Raw genomic sequence first — 17,307 nt, 5'->3', positions numbered from 1 at the left:
GGGAGATCAGGTTAGAGGGACATTTGGGGACAAGCTGGAAGGAGTAAGACTTCCTCCTGAGGCAGTGGGGAGGCTTGGAAGGCTGTGGAGGGAGGAAGGTGAGTGCTCAGACAGGCCTCTCTGGGCTACACAGTCTTGCAAATAGACTGGCCATTTATCAGCTAAGCCAATGTCCTCCCCACCCCAGCCTGTCATGAGTCTCCTTTGAACCTTAAGGGCCAGAGAGGGGCATTTAATTTCCTCCCAATACTCCATGAAGAGCTGCAGCAGAAAGCACCGGGCTGGGGAATCAAAGAAGGCCTGTGTTTGGATCCTGGCTCAGTGGTAGAATTGTGGGAAAATCACTATACCGGCTCCAAGCCTCAATTTTCCCAAAATGGGCACGGTGCTAGTCCCTGTGTCATTCGTTCATTAAAAAAAAAAAAAGCTATGAAATGTCTACTATGTACCAGATTCCATGCTCAGTTCTCCCAGGGTTAGAGGGAGGATTAAGTACTTGGCACAGAGTAGGCCTTCAGAAAATGGACATTATCATTTTTCTGTGTCTGGACACCCCTTCACTCTGCAACCAAGACTAACTACATACAATTTTCCGGGTATCATGTGTGGGCTTAATTGTGTGCCTGAAAGGAAGATTTACAGACAGGGTGGAGTGAGCAGAGGAATTCCTTTGTGGGGGGCAGTCCCTTTTGTATCTAAACAGATGCCCCCACTTGGACCCTGGTTGGGGGCTACAGTCCAGCCAGCTGCAAGAGTATGTACACGAGCCGCACACAGGCACCTCCGGAGGCCTAGGCACCAGCGAGCCTGCAGCCCTCCGCCATTGTTATGCACGTAATTATGTGGAGGAAAACTACACGCTCACCCAAGCCAGGCAGACGTGCCCTCCCTGCTCCCCACCTAACCTTGACAACAGCAGCTTTGTGTGTAGATGGTGGCATGTGGGAGAGCCAGCAGGTGCACCAGGCTGCCCTTGGGAGGGTGCTTGGACTTGGGGCTCTGGACAGACATGGGCTGGGGACCTGACTCTACCAAACCCTGCTGACCCAGGGCCAGGCACCTGGCTCCTCTAAGGCTCAGTTTCCTCATTGGTGAAATGGGGGTGATGACATCACCCAGGGGGATTTGAGAAGCACTTGCTTGTAAAACTCTTACCAGGGCCTAGCACAGGGTCTTGCCTGGCAAATGAAAATAAGAGCTAATCTGCATATCACATGGCAGGTGCGTGGTGATCTAAGCGTTGTGTCTGTACTCACTGTCTAATCTCACAACCATCCTGTAGGTAGTGTTATTATTATTTCTATTTTTAAGAGGAGGACAGTGAAGAACAGAGATTCAGTGACTTGCCCAAGGTCATACAGCTAGATCGGACCTAGGCAGATGGGCACCAGATCCACACTCCTGACCACCAGCCCCAGGCACCCCCCTCACTACCTCCCCCCACATGTGCACACACATGAGCACATGAACACACACATTAGTGGAAACATGTCCACATATTCTCACTATGCCCTTCCACCCACATGTGCTCTGGTTCCCCTTCCTGCCCTGCAGGTCCTGGCTGACCCAATGAGAAATAGCAGGGAGAGATTTGAGAAGAATCTTCTGGACCCACAACTGCCTCCTGTCCTTCTCAGGCAGAGCTCTGCCATCCATACCTGATTTGTGGTGCGTCCCATCCCCAGCACACAGGCCACACATGTGTTGGGGAGACTCCTCTGTCACCCTGGCCAGACATTTCTGAATGATAATTAGAATAACAATAGTTCTCACTCATGGAATAATTCTCCTAGAACTCAGTTAGGCACCTTATCCTCCAGCTAGACATTTAATCCTCCCAACAACTTGCAAAGTAGATTGTTTTTCTCTACTGTGCTGAAAATTAAGGCTCAAAGACAGAAGTGATTTGTCTGTAGTCAACGTGGATTTGAATCCAGACCCACAGCTTTGCTCTTCCAACGACAACATAGTCACACACGCGCATACAGACACACACACACATACATACACACACACATATTCAAGCCACACACTTTCCACCCGCAACACAGACCACACAACTCGTGCCCCTACACGTGAGGTGCACAAGCCGCTCCCCTGCCCCCTCTGTTTACCGGGCCAAGCTTCCTTGCCCCTTCCAGCTCTCCCTCCCACTCACTCGATGGCTCCCTGATCTGGAACAAAACCACCTGGGATCAGCCAGCCACAGTGACCTGCAGCCTTAAGTCTTTAGCTGGCTAATGGCGGGTCCCCTCAGCCCCCCACCCCACGGCCTTGGGAACAGCTGCCTCCACTTAGATGCCAGCCCGCCCCTTCGCCTCCTGGAGGGAACAAAAGAGACAATCTGGAAGGAGAAGGGAGAACGAGGAGAGAGATCTGAATAGAGTGGGCAGGAGAAGCAAGAAGGCGGTGGGCACCTTCCCACAAACCCTGCCTCGCGCCCAGCCCTGACCCAGCGTCAGGAGGCCTAGGCTGCGTCTTTGCTCTGTCATCCCACCTATAAAAGCAGAAGGGGGTGTCCATGGCTCCTTCCAGCCGAGACGACACTCCTCCTTCAGATCCCAACGGGCCATGCTGGAGACAGGGGGCCTGGTCTCCTGCTGTGCAGCTTTGGATGATTCAACAAGCTAGAAAAACTGTGGGTATTGAGTCTCAAATCTAGATACAAATTCCAATTCTGTGACCTTCCCTGTGCAGCCCTTTGTGTAAATAAGAAACAGGCCTCCCTTTGAGAAGATACTCCCTGGTCTGGGATGCACGTTGGCAAACAGAACACTAGCTGGACTTCACCCCACTCCACCGCCATTCAGCCTCGTAATTTTGTGCCTTACATAACCCGCACTTCCACACTTGGCAGCCCTATGCCCTAGGCGCTCTGAACTTCAGAGTCTTCATCTGCAAAACAGGGGTCACATCTGTCTCCAGGATGTCAGGCAGGGGCCTGTCATTTTCCTTATGCCCAGGGCGCAGCACAGAGAAGGCGCCCAGTGTTTAGGTATATAGGAATGAATGGATGGCTGGAGGAAAATCGCTCTGCAAACTGTGTTAAGGAGAGGAATTATCATCTTTCACCGAGGACCTCAGCTGGTCAGGGACCAGAAGGATGTGGGGTTAGCAGCTTGAAGGCAAGAAGGAGCATTAAACTGGGGACTTGTGGGACCAGCTGAAATGCCCACCACATCCCTGTGCATGGCCCTTGGCAGTGTGCCACACACCTTCACCTCCTGCACATCAGAAAATGGGTCAAGAAGGGCTGTCACCTGTGCCCAGACCTGAGCACCACCTCCACTAGCCCACACCAGTGTGAAGCTCATACCCACATCTCTTCCAGAAAGGCAACAAAGACCAAGGAGATCCAGTGACTTATCCAAGGGCAGTCGGGTAGATGGATCGATCGTGCAGCAGGATTCCAGGCCGGCTTTGGCAGCTCTCAGGTTCCCATTCCCCTCCGTGTCATTATCCCCATTCAGCGGATCAGGAAACTGAGTCCAGAGAGGTTAGACAACGCAACTAAGGCCCCCCTGAAGGGTCATCTCAGGATCCTGGGCCCCCAACAGGGCCTGTTTCTGGTGTCCTGCCTCCCTGGGCCACCGGTTCCCACTCTGGTTGGAGAGGGAAGGGCTTTTCCTCCTGCCCGGAGGGGTCCAGTGGTTGAGACTGAGCCCTGCTCCACCAAGCGCCTTTGTCTTGCTGTACAATGAGCCCTTGCTTGGCTTCTGAGGCCTCTGTGGCCACGCAGCCTGGCAATGCACCCCCAGCCCCCACCCGCATTATCAGCGTGGGGAAGCGGCGGCAGGAGCTGGCCTCTCTGGGCCGCAGCCGCCCGAGACATGTGTTGGACACGGGCCTTTCAGGCCTGAAACCGCTGCACAAAGGCCTGGGAAGAAGGCGGAACAAAGGGCTTTTTCACAAGGCAACTGAAAAGCTGCAGATTAGCTCGCTCGTGCTGCGCAGACAAGGAGGGGCCGGCAGCCATCCCCCCAGATCTCTTCGGCAAGACATTTGCTCAGCTGGGCCTGGGGCCGGCCTGCCCAGCCACCAGCCTCCAAAGCCAAACCTCTCCCTGCTGCTCAAAATTCCGCTTGGCTCCCCAGTGCACGCCAAATCCCTAAATCCTGGGCCTCGCTCTTGGAGTCCTGGCGCCTAACTCTCCCCACTTCCAGGTCCAGCCATCTTGCACCATTTGGCATTCTCTGAATAGCTCTCACCCACAGGGTTCTCACTGCCTGGCCTTGACACCTTCTGTTCCACCTTCTCAGGCCCAATTCTGGGGCCACCTTTTATAGAAAGATAAGAATTGGATAACCAGAGAATGCTAACTCTGTTCCAAGCACGTTGCCTCCTTCCATCCCTTACAACTTTGAGGTACAAATTATCAGCCTCCCTCCCCAGTCGCCTGGTTGAGGAAACTGAGGCTCAGAATCTGAGAGCGGTTCATGTCACACAGCAGGACCCAGTGTGGCTAAGAGGCAAGCTGGACCCCTGTCTACTCCTGTGTCTTGCTGTCAGGTGGTGCCTTTCATGGGTGGGGCAGGGGGCCAGGGCACAGTCTCCACCTGGTGCCAGGGCACCTTCAATCAGCCCTGCCCTACTCCCGCAGGTACGCCATCGACCGTGACTCTGATTTGGACCAGATCTTTGATATCGATGCAGACACAGGCGCCATCGTGACGGGCAAGGGCCTGGACCGCGAGACGGCCGGTTGGCACAACATCACGGTGCTGGCCATGGAGGCGGGTGAGCCGGGACGGGGCGGGGCTGATACATACCTGAGGGGCAAAGCTGGAGGCGGGGCCTCTGACAAAGCCCATGGGGGAGGGGCTACATGGTGTGGGCGGGGCAAAACATAAGACACTGTACAGTGTTGGGGGTGGGGCGCTGCAAAAACTGATGGGCAGGTGCAGGGCTCCGGGAAGGATCGTGAGCCGAAAGCGCAGAGCCAGTCTTGGGCTGGCTTTCTTCTCTCAGTATTTATTGAGCACTTGTTACACACCAGGCCTTCTTTTTAGAGATTGAAGATACAGCCCTCAAGACAGACAAGCTCCTGTCTTAATGGGGGAGGGCTAGACCATCAAGAGAGGTAGAGAAAGGTGCACATAGTATGTCGGGTGATGTTAAGCACTAATTTAAGAAAAAAACTGGGAAGGAAATGGTGGGGGACGAGGGTTGGGAGAAAGCAGGTGCTGGTTCTCTTGTGGGAAGGCACCTCCAAGAAGACATTTCAAGAGAGACTTCAATTCAGTGAGGGAGTCATGCTGAGCTCTGAGGGGTGAGTGTTCCAAGGAGAGGAAACAGCCTGTGCAAAGGCCCTGAGGTGGTAGTTTGCCTGGCATGTTGGAGAAACAGCAAGGAGGCTTGTGTGTTTGGCAAGGGTAGAGGATCAGCCATTGTAGGGTCTTTGAACTTCAAATGAGATGGGAGCCCCTGGGCGGGCGGGCGTGGGGGGGTGGATTGAGCGGAGGAGGCACTGCCTGAGAGGATACTTCTGGCCGATGCATTGAGAATAGATGTTATTTGGGGCCTGAGAGAGAAAGAGGGCTCAGCTAGGAGCTTAATGGGGTAGTGTCAGGAAGTCATGACAGAGGCCCTGGCAACGGAGGAGGTGCGATGAGGGCTTGGTTTTGGGAGAAGGACCGTAGACAGAGCCAACAGGGCCAGCTGACAGGGTGATGCGCAGGTGGGAGTTGGAAAGGGACAACTTCCAAGTACTTGACCTGCGTTCCACGAGACAGAGAGAGACAGAGAGAGAGAGAGCTTGAGCAAGAGAGAGAGAGTGAGTGTGAGTGTGTGTGTGTGTGTGTGTGTGTGTGTGTGTGTGTGTGTGTTTGGTGCAGCTGAGGAGGATGAGCTGGGGAGGAGGGCCCAGAGACATGAGGTCCAGGTAAAGGAGGCCTTGGAGGTAAGAAGCTGGGAGCAGGGGTTCATGGAGCGCCAGGAGAGGGGAGCGTGCGGGTCCAGGGCTATCTCCAACCTCAGTAACCACAGCCACACTGGCACTGCCCAGCCTGCTTGCCCAGCCCCTACCCTGCCAGCTCAGGGTCTCTGGAGCCAGCAAAGCTCCAGCAAGGAACCAGGACAAGACTACTCAGTCTCAGAGCCTCCAGCGGTGGACATTCACACTGGCCTCCACCCCGCCCCACCCTCCTGCCCCTGCCTGCCCACCCACCGCCTTCTTCCTCCTCTCCCTGCTGGCGCCCTCCCACTTTGCAGACCCCGCCGGCCCATTCCGGCTGGCCGAGGAAGTCCCTAGGCTGAAGTTCCCTTGTCTCTTTCAACTTCAGTTTAAAAGAAAATACAAAGCTGGCTGAAACCTCAGTGCCTGCTGCTCAGGAGCCTTTGAATCCACTCCTCCACCACATGAAAGGGAGATAACAAAGGTGGCTGGAGAGGAAGTGGCGGCTGGACTCGGGGGGAAGATCGCTCCCCCTGCTTGCCCCCCTGAACCTGTTCCCTGTGCAGCCAGGGGACTGGCCTAGCTGCTGGGCAGAGATGCCTCCGCCTCTGCCCACAATACATCTCCCCCACCAGCCTGTCACACCGCCTGACATCCCACCGCTAGCAAGGTCCTCTCTGGGTTAAGCATTGTGCTTCTACCCAGTGGGTCCCTTCTAGAAAGTCGCTAGAGCAGCATACAAAGTCTGTAACACTGCCACTTTACAGGAGAAAGAATGTGGGGGAGACTCTCCCCCCCAAACATTGTATGGTGTTTCCTGATACATATTCTGGGCCAGATGCTTTCTAGAACATGCTTTTATTGAATCATGATCAGAAACGGTCAGCGCCCATTTTACTGAAGGAAAATCAAGGCTCGCAGAGTTAGAAGACTTGCCCAGTTCTCTCGACAGCATCACTGGGTGACTCGCCTCTCTTTTCTGCCCTCACTGCTCTTTGAGGCTTACCCCAGCCCACACGCCGATCCCCAGCAATGACTGGGAGTGTGCGGAAGAGATGAGCGTCTGAAGGAGGGCTGACTGCTGGGGTACACATTGCCTTTTCTGAGCTGCCATTCGCAACTCTGCCCAGCCCTCCCCCTGGATATTAATCACAGGGAAAATGAATGATTCCCCTTCAGTGTGCTGGTGGGAGGGTTAATTGGGATAATGCATGGGAAGAACTTAGCCCAGTACTCAATAAGTGCTCAATGATTGGTATCTCTTGGTCTTGACACTGCACTTGACTGAAGCACTGTCTGTGCCAGGCAGGTTACAGTGCTGAAGTTACTGAATCTTCCCACCTGAAGGGTGACTTCCGCCACTGGGCCCAGTGTGTGGGCGAGGACATTGAGACTAGGAGAGGGACGTTCTTTTGTCCACAGCCCCAGCCCCAGCTTGTCTGACTCCAGATCCAGGCTTCTACCCTGATGTCCCTCGAGTCATATTTCCTTGATACCAGGCATGAAGCCAGGGGTGTCCCAAATAATCCACCCACTCCTGCTTCTTGACATCTTCATGAGATAAGAGCAAAGTTAGCACCCCCACTTTATAGATGAGGGAACAGGCTCTGGGAGGTACAGCGAAGGTCCCACAGAGCGAGCCCAGGCAGAGTCAGGGCTCAGAACCCGACCCCAGCGGCCAGCCGAAGCCCCAAGTGCAATGCCCATGGGTGCCCCCCCGGCTGCCGCGTCCATCTGGCTTCCCCAGAAACAGGGGACGCTCATGGGGTCACAGCAGTCCTGCCTGCTCTGGGTGTAACAAACATGAGGTGACAAGAATCAGAGGGGAAATATTTATACACAGCAGCGGAGCCTTGCGAGCACCTCGGAGAATGTAGCACTCAGCCAGGAGCCGCCGCCTGTCATCCTGGATTACCTCAAAGACTCCCGAGCCACTTAGTATGCCGGCTCCCCTCTCCCCGAACTTCTGAGTCATCCATTCTGCCCATGCAGATGCTCCTTCCACTGACATTATCTTTAACGTTTTGTAATCATGAAATATTAATGACCAATATTGAATTTAAAGTACAATTTGTGTCTGAATCTTTCGGTGGAAAGGGCAGTTGTAAAGGGACAGTCTTCAAAGAGACGGGGGGACTTGGAAGCCAACACCGGGGTGAGGACACCAGCAGGCTGTGTCAGTATCCTCTTCCAGGGCTGTCACCCCTAAGCGGGTCTGGAGGGGTGCTAGCGAGCTGCCCAGCCAGCAAAGAGTTAACCACATTAGCTGGAAGCTTTGCATCTGGGTCACCCCAGGCCAAGTTGTCTCAGGGCACCCTGATTTTTCCTTGATATCATTGAGCACGCTGTGTGTTTGCATGCATTTGCGTGTTTAGTTCACGGCTGTCTTTCCCAGGAAACTGTAGCTGCCATGAAGGCAGGGGCTCCTCTGTATGGGCAGCCCTCACCCCATATCTAGTGCACAGCAGGCGTGTGTAAATATGTGCATAAGGGCTGGATAACTGGGCTTGGCGGGCTGGCATGGTAGAGAAGAACCGGATCAAGCCACATGCTTCCCGCCAGGGGGAGTTGGGACGGGTCGCGCCTCCTCTGATTGTCTTAGTTTTCTCATCTATAAAATGGCACATACTGGATCTCTGTGAGGTAATAATGATTAATAATGGCCGCTTCCATTTATTTGAAGCTTACACTCTGCCAGCATCATGCCGAATGCTTTATATCATGCGACTGCTGTATACACAGCATCCCCTGTCAGGCACCGTCGTGGTGGGGAGGCGCAGTGCGCGCTGCACACAGCTGGGGAGAGACTCTGAGGGGACAGGATGTTGGAGGTGATGGACTTGAGCCCCCAGCCCATTCCCTGCCTGGGGAGACTGAGCCCAAGGAAGGGAAGCAAGCTGCCCAAGTCTACAGGTGACTCCCAGCCCAGAGCTCCTTAGGAGGACACCAAAGGGGGACTGAGGAGGCTGGAGGAAGGAGCAGGGATGGGAGTGAGGGGCTGCCGTGGGGTGGGAGCTGCAGAGTGCTCAGAAGGACACCCCCACTCAGCCAGTGGTTTTCTGGGGGCCTCTTGTCACCCACTTACCTGATGGAGGCTGGGATCTGGTGGTAAACTGGTTGCTGGGCACTGGGACCCAATGGTAGTCGAGGCTTGGCTGCTGATCTTGGGAGCACACGGGTGGGCAGGGAAGAGGCTTGTCAATAGTCAGTGACAGCATGGAGAGGAAGTAAAGGGGCCAGAGACACTTGGGAGGTCAGGGCAGGACTTGTCTGCCCAGGGGGAGGAGCAGCAGGAAATCTCTCCCAGAGAAGGGGACATCTGAGTTGGGTCTCAAAGGCTGAGGGAAGGGGTTTTGCGTGCCCCTGGCAGATGCACGCATAGACCTGAGCCCTGGAAGTCTCCTGCCCATCCTGAGACCAGAGAGAGTGGGTGTGGCCGAGATGGGGGTGGCAGAAGCACTGGAGATGAAGTGAGCTGGCAGCGGGGCCTCGGATGTCCAGATGTCCAGTGAGGAGCCGGCCTTCTCCTGGAGGCCACAGGGAGCCAACGCAGCCTCCTCGCATGGTCAGACATGCAGACCCCAACATTCAGTCAGGTCCTTGTGGGAGGTGGTCCAGCCTAGAGCTGGAGAATGGAGAGAGGCTCAGACTCAGCTGTGCTGGGGTGCTGCCAGGGCAGGACGATGACGGCCCCCAGCAAGCGACAGGGGGCTGGGGAAGAGGCTCAGCACAGCCTGCATGGAAGGGGTGCTTGGGGGGGGCAGTGAGTGCCCCATCACTCAGATGGTGTGCAAATCAGACCTGGACTCCACTAGGACTGGGTAACTCCGGAGACCCTGTGCCACCTAAGTACTTAACATCAGTGGGAACAGAGATTCTGTGGTGCCCATGGAGACTTCTCTAGAACAGTCTGGAACATCAGAACCAGCTCAGCCCTAGGAAAGAAAACTTTCTCCCACACCCCTGACTCCCAGATCCCTACTTCAGTGAGAAGTCCGCCCCCACCTCTTGGAGGACCCAATGCCCCCCTACAAGGTCACAACCTCCAGTCTCCAGTGGAAGTCGAACAGACCATCCAAGTCCCTGAGAGAGAGAAGGGGGTAGCGCCGAAACCCCATTCCCACTGGAAGTGAGTGGGGACAGGGCAGGGAGTGTGGGTTGTCTACTCCTGACAGCCCTGCACACCCCCCCCCCAGCCCCCTCGCTGTCCTGCCTGCTTGTCTCGGCCCGCTAGTAATTGGGATGATAAATCTTCCTGCCCAGCTGGCCAGCTCTAATCAGAGCCTGGTGTTTGGATGCAATTTAATTCCCTTGGGAGGGGGGCGGGGCTGGGGGACAGCAGAGAAGAGGGTACGGCTCCGCTGCCCCCACCACTGTGAGCAGGAAGGAGGACCTTTGAGCTGCCTCCCTCTCCTGGTGCCCAGCCCCCCCACTCCTCCCCCTCCCGCTCTTGCACCCCCTCTCTTCTGGGCTCCTTTCTCAGTGGCAGTCAAGGAGAACTTGGGAGTCCAATTCCTTTTTTACTGATGAGAAAACCTTGGTCCAGAGAGCGAGGCAGGAGCAGGGTCCCACAGCTAGACTGCTCCTAGATGAAGAGGTACTGGAGGGGGTGCAAACCCCACGAGGCTGTGGGCTCCCCCACAGTCAGGGATGCTGGAGGCCATGAAACCCACTCCTCTGACTAGCATGTTTAAGTACCTACTATGTGCCTCACACATGAGGCTGGGCTACGGCAGTAAACCAAAGAAAGGGGGTGCTCTTTGCTTCTGGGGAGTAGGCAGGGGAGGAGCAGGCTCAGGTGGTGGACACAGGGGTGGGGAGAAATAAAGCAGGAAGGGAGTGCCCGGTGGGGTGGCAAGGGGCAAATTTAAATAAAGGTACCAGGGAGGTCCTTCTAAGAAGACATCTGGGCAGAGACCTGAAGGAAGGAAAGGAGCAAACCTGGAACACAGCCAAAGGGAGAGGGTGAGGGATGATCTCATGGAGGAGAATGGGGGGAGGGGGTGCCCTGTGGGCAACTACAGCTTAGGCTTATCCTTTGATTACCCAGCACAGAGGGTAATTAAGGAAAGCTTCCTGGAGGAGGAAGGAACATTTGTAGGATTCTGGTAGCTAAAGACAGCAAGAAAGGCGTACCTTCTGTTGGTTAGAAATTCTCTGTTTGGAACCAGACCCAGATCTGAATCTTAGCCTCAATGATTATTCCTGATAAGGCCTTGGGCAGGTTTTTACCTCTCTGAGCTGGTTTCCTCATCAGCAAATGAGCAATACTGCTACTCACTACCTCCCACAATGGTGGACAGGATGAGGCAGCAGACCTGGCCCATGGCAGGTGCTCAACAAGTGCCCTTCTGGAAAGGAGCAATTTCCTAGGAGTGTCCTATCAGGGTCACCAGGCCAGTCCCCACCTCCTCTTCCCTTTGCACTGACCCCCAGTTTGGGGGGGGTCAAGACCCAGTCCAAACCTCAAGACCCAGTTTGGACCAGATACCAAGTGAGTAACTGCCAGGGGCTGGGTCTTCCTTAGTAGGGATCCAAGTCTCATCTGCAGTCTCTCCTACCACCCCAGGGCCTTTGCACATGCTATACTCACTCCCTGGAGCACTCCTGCCCACCCTTTCCCTCTACCTGATTGCTTCCTAGTTGAATCTCAGCCTAAAGGCCTCTTACTCCAGGGAAAACATCCCTGCACCACACCATGGTGGGACCCCCCTGAGCCTTGCTCTCATAGCTCCTGAGCCTTTTTTCCTCAAATATTTTCACAGTCTGGAGTAACATCTATCCCTTCTTAGATCAAGAAACCATGCTGATCTTGTTCATTGTTGTGCCCTTGATATAAAGGAAATGCTCAATCCGTAATTGTCAGCAAAACCCAGAAATCTCAGTTCAAAACTGCTCAGTCCAACCCCTTCTGTTACACAAAAGAGACTCTGCGGCCCCAGGGAAGCCAGAGGCCTGCCCACCTGCACAGCCATTCTCTTGCCCCAAATCTGTCTCCTCCCAGGGCACCCACTGAGCTGCCCGGCCTCCTCGGTCCTTGAGTCCCCAGGGCTCCACCTGCTACCCCCCCCCCCCCATGGACGGTGAGCCAGCTCAGGGAGGAAGCACCCGGCCGAAGCACTTTTAATTTTAATTTAGGAATCGGTTAAGGCTGTAGGCCGGCTCAGCTCTGGGCTGTCAATCAGCCTTCCTCAAGGCTGCATCAATTAGTTTAAAAATATTGAATGTAATTTTGCCTGACACAACATATTGCAGCTACTGCAAAATATAATTTATTTTAGAAGAAGAAATAATTAAACTAATTTGCATGTCAGTCAGCTGAACTGAGAAGCCAAGGGGGGGAGGGACCCATGGGGGACACGGCCCCTGGAGAGGGCACCTGTCGCTGGGCATCAGGGAGGTCAGCTCGGGCCTGGGTCGGAGCAGCAGGAGGAGGGCCCCTGCTTTGTGTGTAGACCAAGATAAGTCTTAGAATGAGGGGGCCTATGACCCAACCCCAGTTCTGCTGGTGACTTGCCTGTGACTTTGAGCAAGTCCTGCCCCTCAGTTAGCCTCAGTTTCCTCATCTACAAAATGGGTTTAATCTTATCTCCTTTATGGGTTGTTTTGAGCATCAACTGAGGTCATAGATAAGAAAGTTTGCTATAAAATGGAAAGACCTGCACAGAGGTGCCAATTAATTAATTGATCGATTTCTTGTTTAATACCAGAAACATTTAAGGTGGTAAAATTAGGAATTATTATGATCAAGTGTTATAAATGATGCTAACTGTGACCAGGAGGGCTTTGGAGGAAGCCAATCAGATGTGAGACCTCAGGTTGGACGCGCCCCTCCACCTGCCAGTCACCCAGGCCTGTGGCTACACCTTAGATTCCTTTGGTGCCCCTTCGGCCATGTCGTCGTGAAGGCTTCCCAGGTAATTCTAAGGTGCAGCCCACCCAAGACCCACTGGCCTGTGCCCAGGGCACTGGATGCTGACTTAGGGCTGGCCCACTCCCTGGGGGTTTCAAGACAGCCCCCAACTCAGGGGCCCCTGGGATCAGATCTGCTGGCGGTAACTTTGGTGATGCGCAGACACACCTCTCTAGTGCTGACGCTGCTGCCCCCAGTCCCCGCCCCCACCCCCCCAACCTGAGCTGGCCTACTCCTGCCAAAGCACTTCCCAGGCCCATGACGTTTAGCAGACAAGGTAGGGCAGCAACGAAATTGGAATGATGTGAGATGGGGGTATGTCGACTCGCCTGACTGGGATGAACATTTCGAAATATCTCTGTGTAAGCCGCTAAACTCACACAACGTTCTGTGTCCATCATATTTCACTAAAGCTCCAGGTGGGGGTTGGGAGGGAGGGAGGGAAGTTGGGGTGGGCCGGCAAAATGCAAAGGAATGGGGCAATAGTGGGGGTCTCAGCATCCGTGCACCCAGTGCTCAGCAGGAGCTGTCCTGCCAGGTGGGACACACCCAGCCCACAGCCCAGCCCACAGCGCCCTGGCCTTCCCTCCAGCCCCTGCATGCCCCCTCTGCAGGGGAGGGTGCTCAGGAAGGGCACCCAGACCCTGCCTGCCCACCCCCCTCCCTCTGCTTCAGCGGGAAGAGAGGTGCCTGCTCCTGGCGGCAGGCCTCCCTCTCTCCTCCCCCCGAAAGCACCCACCATCTGTCTGTTTAAGTTCTCGGGCAACATGCTCTTAAAAATAACGGCTCACCCGGCATTCCCAGTCACGACTCCCATCGCTCGCCCCCGGAAAAGCCCCCTGTAATCGCTGAAGCGGCAGATCTGGGTGAGCTGAGATGATAAGGTGCCCCTGGCTATGGGGCGCTCCAGAGAGGGGTAGGGGTCGGAGTTAATTAAGGACTCACCTTCTCCCTCCTTTCCCTGACCCCTTAGGAGGTGGCCGCACCTGCCTCCCAATCTCCATGTCTTCCTTTATCTGCTCGCCAGCAGCTGCAGTCAGCATTTAGTGGGTCCCCGAGATCAGAGGAAGAGGCAGCCGACCAGTCCTACCCCCCAAAAAACTCAAAGGGTTCCTGGCTGCCTGGAAGCTTCTGGGATGTTCTGCAGGTAGCTCCCCACCAGCACGGTCCCGGGAGACCCAGCCTCTGCTGGGAAGGACGGCGATTCCCCTCCCAAGGGATATCCTTGAGGGCTCTGCAAGTGGGGCAGGTCAGTCATGGCTAAGGTAGCTGAGAGTGGGGCGCCAGTGAATGCTAGGAGGTGGGGGTTTAGAATGGGCCAACATTTGGGATGCTTCTTAGAAAGGATAGGCCAGGAAGAGGTACCCCAACATCCCGGAGTCACACATCATTGCTGAGAGGAGCCTTCAAGATGTCTGTTAATTTATTTATTTTTTAAGATTTATTTATTTATTTATTCAAGCACTGGGTACAGTCAGAAGCGCGGGAGGGTGAGAGAATTCACCAGAGCCAGAGTGGGGAGCAGAGCAGGCAGACTGACGAAACACACTGCTGAGGGGAGCAGCTGGTGGCAGGAGAGGTCTGCTGCACCATGTGGGACCCTCGCCGGCAGCCGGGGATCAAACCAGCACTGCAGAGGCTGTGCGCAGCTTCGCAGCCCAGCGCTCAACCACTGTGCCAGGGGAGGCCCAAGATGTCTGCTTTTTAATAGCACTTGCTATGTGTTTTCCACAGTTTGAAGTGCCTTATAGATGTTAACCAATCTGTCCTCTTAACCAATCTGCTACTAGTAGCCCCATGTTGCAGGTGAGAAAACTGAGGCCTCTGAGGAGAGGTCAACACATCTGGCATAGACTACACAGCTACTGAGTAGCAGAGTTGAGGCCAGAACCACTTGGTTCTGGAGGCCTTGCTCTTCATCACTACGCTCTGTTCATTTTTCAGATATGGAAACTGGTATCAGAGTGAGAAAAGTCTTACCCAAGGTCAAACACAAGTCAAGGACAGAGCCAAGCCTGGAATTCAAGCTTCTGTCCATCTGAATCTTTCCAGGCTCCATTCCTTCAGTCAACAAATGTATTGGAACCTACTTTGCCTTATCCCACAATGCTGGGGACCTTCCCTGTCCCACAATGCTGGGGACTCCAGGGATAAGTAAGGCAGATACCTGACCTCAGAAACATCACAATTAGGAGAGTGGGTACCTCATAGTTTTCTGAGAACCCTGGTCCCGACCCACCTCTGGTGGATTGTCCTGCCCTCCTAGCATCGGGTCTCAAAAAAACACAGGCTTTGGCGTTCAGTCGCCAGCTGACCAATTTAAACGTTTCCATGTTTTAGTTTCTCTGCTGCAGTATGGGATACAAATTGTACCAAACCACAGGATTTCTGCAAGCATACTTGAAATAATGCAAGTGGATGCCGCAGGCTCAATCTCTGCACTCTGTGGTGATGCAATATTGATGAGAATGTTGTTGGGGATGTGATGGGGCTAAGGGTGACTATGGGGGGGCCGTAATGGTACTGACGGTGGGGCTGGTCATGGCAGTTGTGGTAGAAATAGTGGTATCGGTGATGGTAACAGTGATTGCCTTAGAGTTTGTGGCGATGGTAGTAGAGATGATGGAGGTGGTCCTGGCGGACAGGGTGGTGGAGGTGGCAGTAATTCTGGCCCAGGAGAAGGTGGTTATGTCGCTGGAGGTTATGTTGGTGGCGGTGACACCGCTGATGTTAAGGGTGGTAATGGCTGAATGGTGGAAGTGCTGTGAGTAATGATGGTGTCGGTGAAGGCAGTAATGGTGGAGATGGTGGTGGCATTGGTGATGGCAGTGGACTGGCACTGGGGATTATGGCGGTTGAGGTTCTGGTGATGATGCCAATGGTGTAATGTCGATGCCAATGGTGTAATACCAGTGCCAATGGTGGTGATGGCAATAGTGACAGTAACAGAGACGGTTACAGTGACAATCCGATGGTGGTAGTGATAGCAATGGTGGTGAGGATGGTTATGGTGAAGATGACCCACTCATGCCAGGCATCCTCTGTCCTGGTCTTAGTATCAGTTTCATGAACCCACAGATCTCTCAGTATGACCCCCCTGAGTGATCTTATCCTGGCAGCAGATCTTATCCTAGATCTCACCCTTGATAGCCCTCACCCGACTCCTGTGCTCCTGTTACAGACAATCATGCCCAGCTCTCCCGGGCCTCCCTAAGGATCCGAATCCTGGATGTGAATGACAATCCCCCGGAGCTGGCTACCCCCTACGAGGCAGCTGTATGTGAGGATGCCAAGCCAGGCCAGGTACCACTGAGGGGCTGGGGGCTGGGGTGGCAGCCAGGACTGGCCAGGGGCACCCTCCACCTAGGCCCAGAGGGGGTCAGCCTCACCATCAGCTCCCTGCTCACCCTTCAGCTCATCCAGACCATCAGCGTGGTGGACAGAGACGAGCCCCAAGGCGGGCACCGCTTCTATTTCCGCCTGGTGCCTGAAGCTCCCAGCAACCCTCATTTCTCTCTACTTGACATCCAAGGTGAGCTTCTTCTGAACCCCAAATCCTAGGATGCATGGAGGGAGGGGCCTAGCCTCCCTTGCTCCCTTCCCATATTATGGATGAGAGACTGAGGTACACAGAGAGCCAGGGTTAGATCCGAGATCAAACATTCTGGGCCAAGCTGGAGCTGTCACCCAGCCATGGGCTGGGGAGGGTGGGTTGGGAGAGGGTAGCCAGCTAGGCAACCCAAGGATGGAGAACAGCAAATGGAAAGATACAGAGAGGAGGAATGTGGGGGACACACTCTTAGGTAGAAAGCACCCCTGGTTCCAGTCTGTGTACACACTCCTGCCCTTCAGGTTAAAGAGAGCATTAGCCCACTCACATTCCCTTTTGCATCCTCATGGCCACCATGGAGGTAGGTTTCTCCCCGCTCCCCACCATTTTGCAGGTGATAAAACAGGTCACTGCCACCTGCCAAATGAACAAAAGGATAAGGGATCTGCCTGGGGTCATGTAGGGAGTCAGGCCTGTACCTCACTAGGCCTCAGTTTCCTCACCTGTAAAATGGGGCTATAATGCCTGCCACCACCGAAAGCCAGGTGGCCCAACGAGGTGGGCTGCTAAGGTAGACTGTTAGCACCTCGAGTGCATCATTTTCTTCAGTCAGTGACTATTTCTTGAGCATTTTTGAAACACAGTGCCTATGTGTCAGGCACTGTCCTGTAAATACAGTGGCAAACAGGACAAAAGTCCCTGCCCTCAGGGAGTTCACATTCTAGTGAGGGGAGACAGAAATGAAACAAACAGTTGAGGATGATAACTGGTGGGGTAAATAATGCAGTCTCCATAAGTCTGGACTTTATTTTGCTCAGTGATGGACACATAGTAAGTGTACCTAAGCAGTGCCTGGCACATAGTAGCTGTTCAATAAAATGTGTTAAATGAAACCATGAAAAATAAAGTAGGGTAAGAATAGAATTTGTTTAAATGAAGTGGTCTGGGAAG

General features: G+C 54.3%; 1 protein-coding gene across 1 annotated transcript in view; it reads left to right on the top strand.

Moving 5' to 3' along the window:
* CDH22 (cadherin 22) overlaps positions 1-17,307 on the top strand; it is a 64,025-nt gene that overhangs the window by 38,941 nt on the left and 7,777 nt on the right. Inside the window, exons 7-9 of the mRNA XM_037499747.1 lie at positions 4,601-4,737; positions 15,988-16,109; positions 16,221-16,338. Coding sequence (XP_037355644.1) covers positions 4,601-4,737; positions 15,988-16,109; positions 16,221-16,338 — 377 coding nt within the window. The remainder of the gene's footprint in view (positions 1-4,600; positions 4,738-15,987; positions 16,110-16,220; positions 16,339-17,307) is intronic.

The sequence above is a fragment of the Talpa occidentalis genome, unplaced genomic scaffold, assembly GCF_014898055.3.
Source record: "Talpa occidentalis isolate TD23 unplaced genomic scaffold, MPIMG_talOcc4v2.1 talOcc4.10, whole genome shotgun sequence".
Lineage (NCBI taxonomy): Eukaryota > Metazoa > Chordata > Mammalia > Eulipotyphla > Talpidae > Talpa > Talpa occidentalis.
Note: the sequence above shows the minus strand (reverse complement) of the source record. Positions and strands in the feature narration are given on the sequence as shown.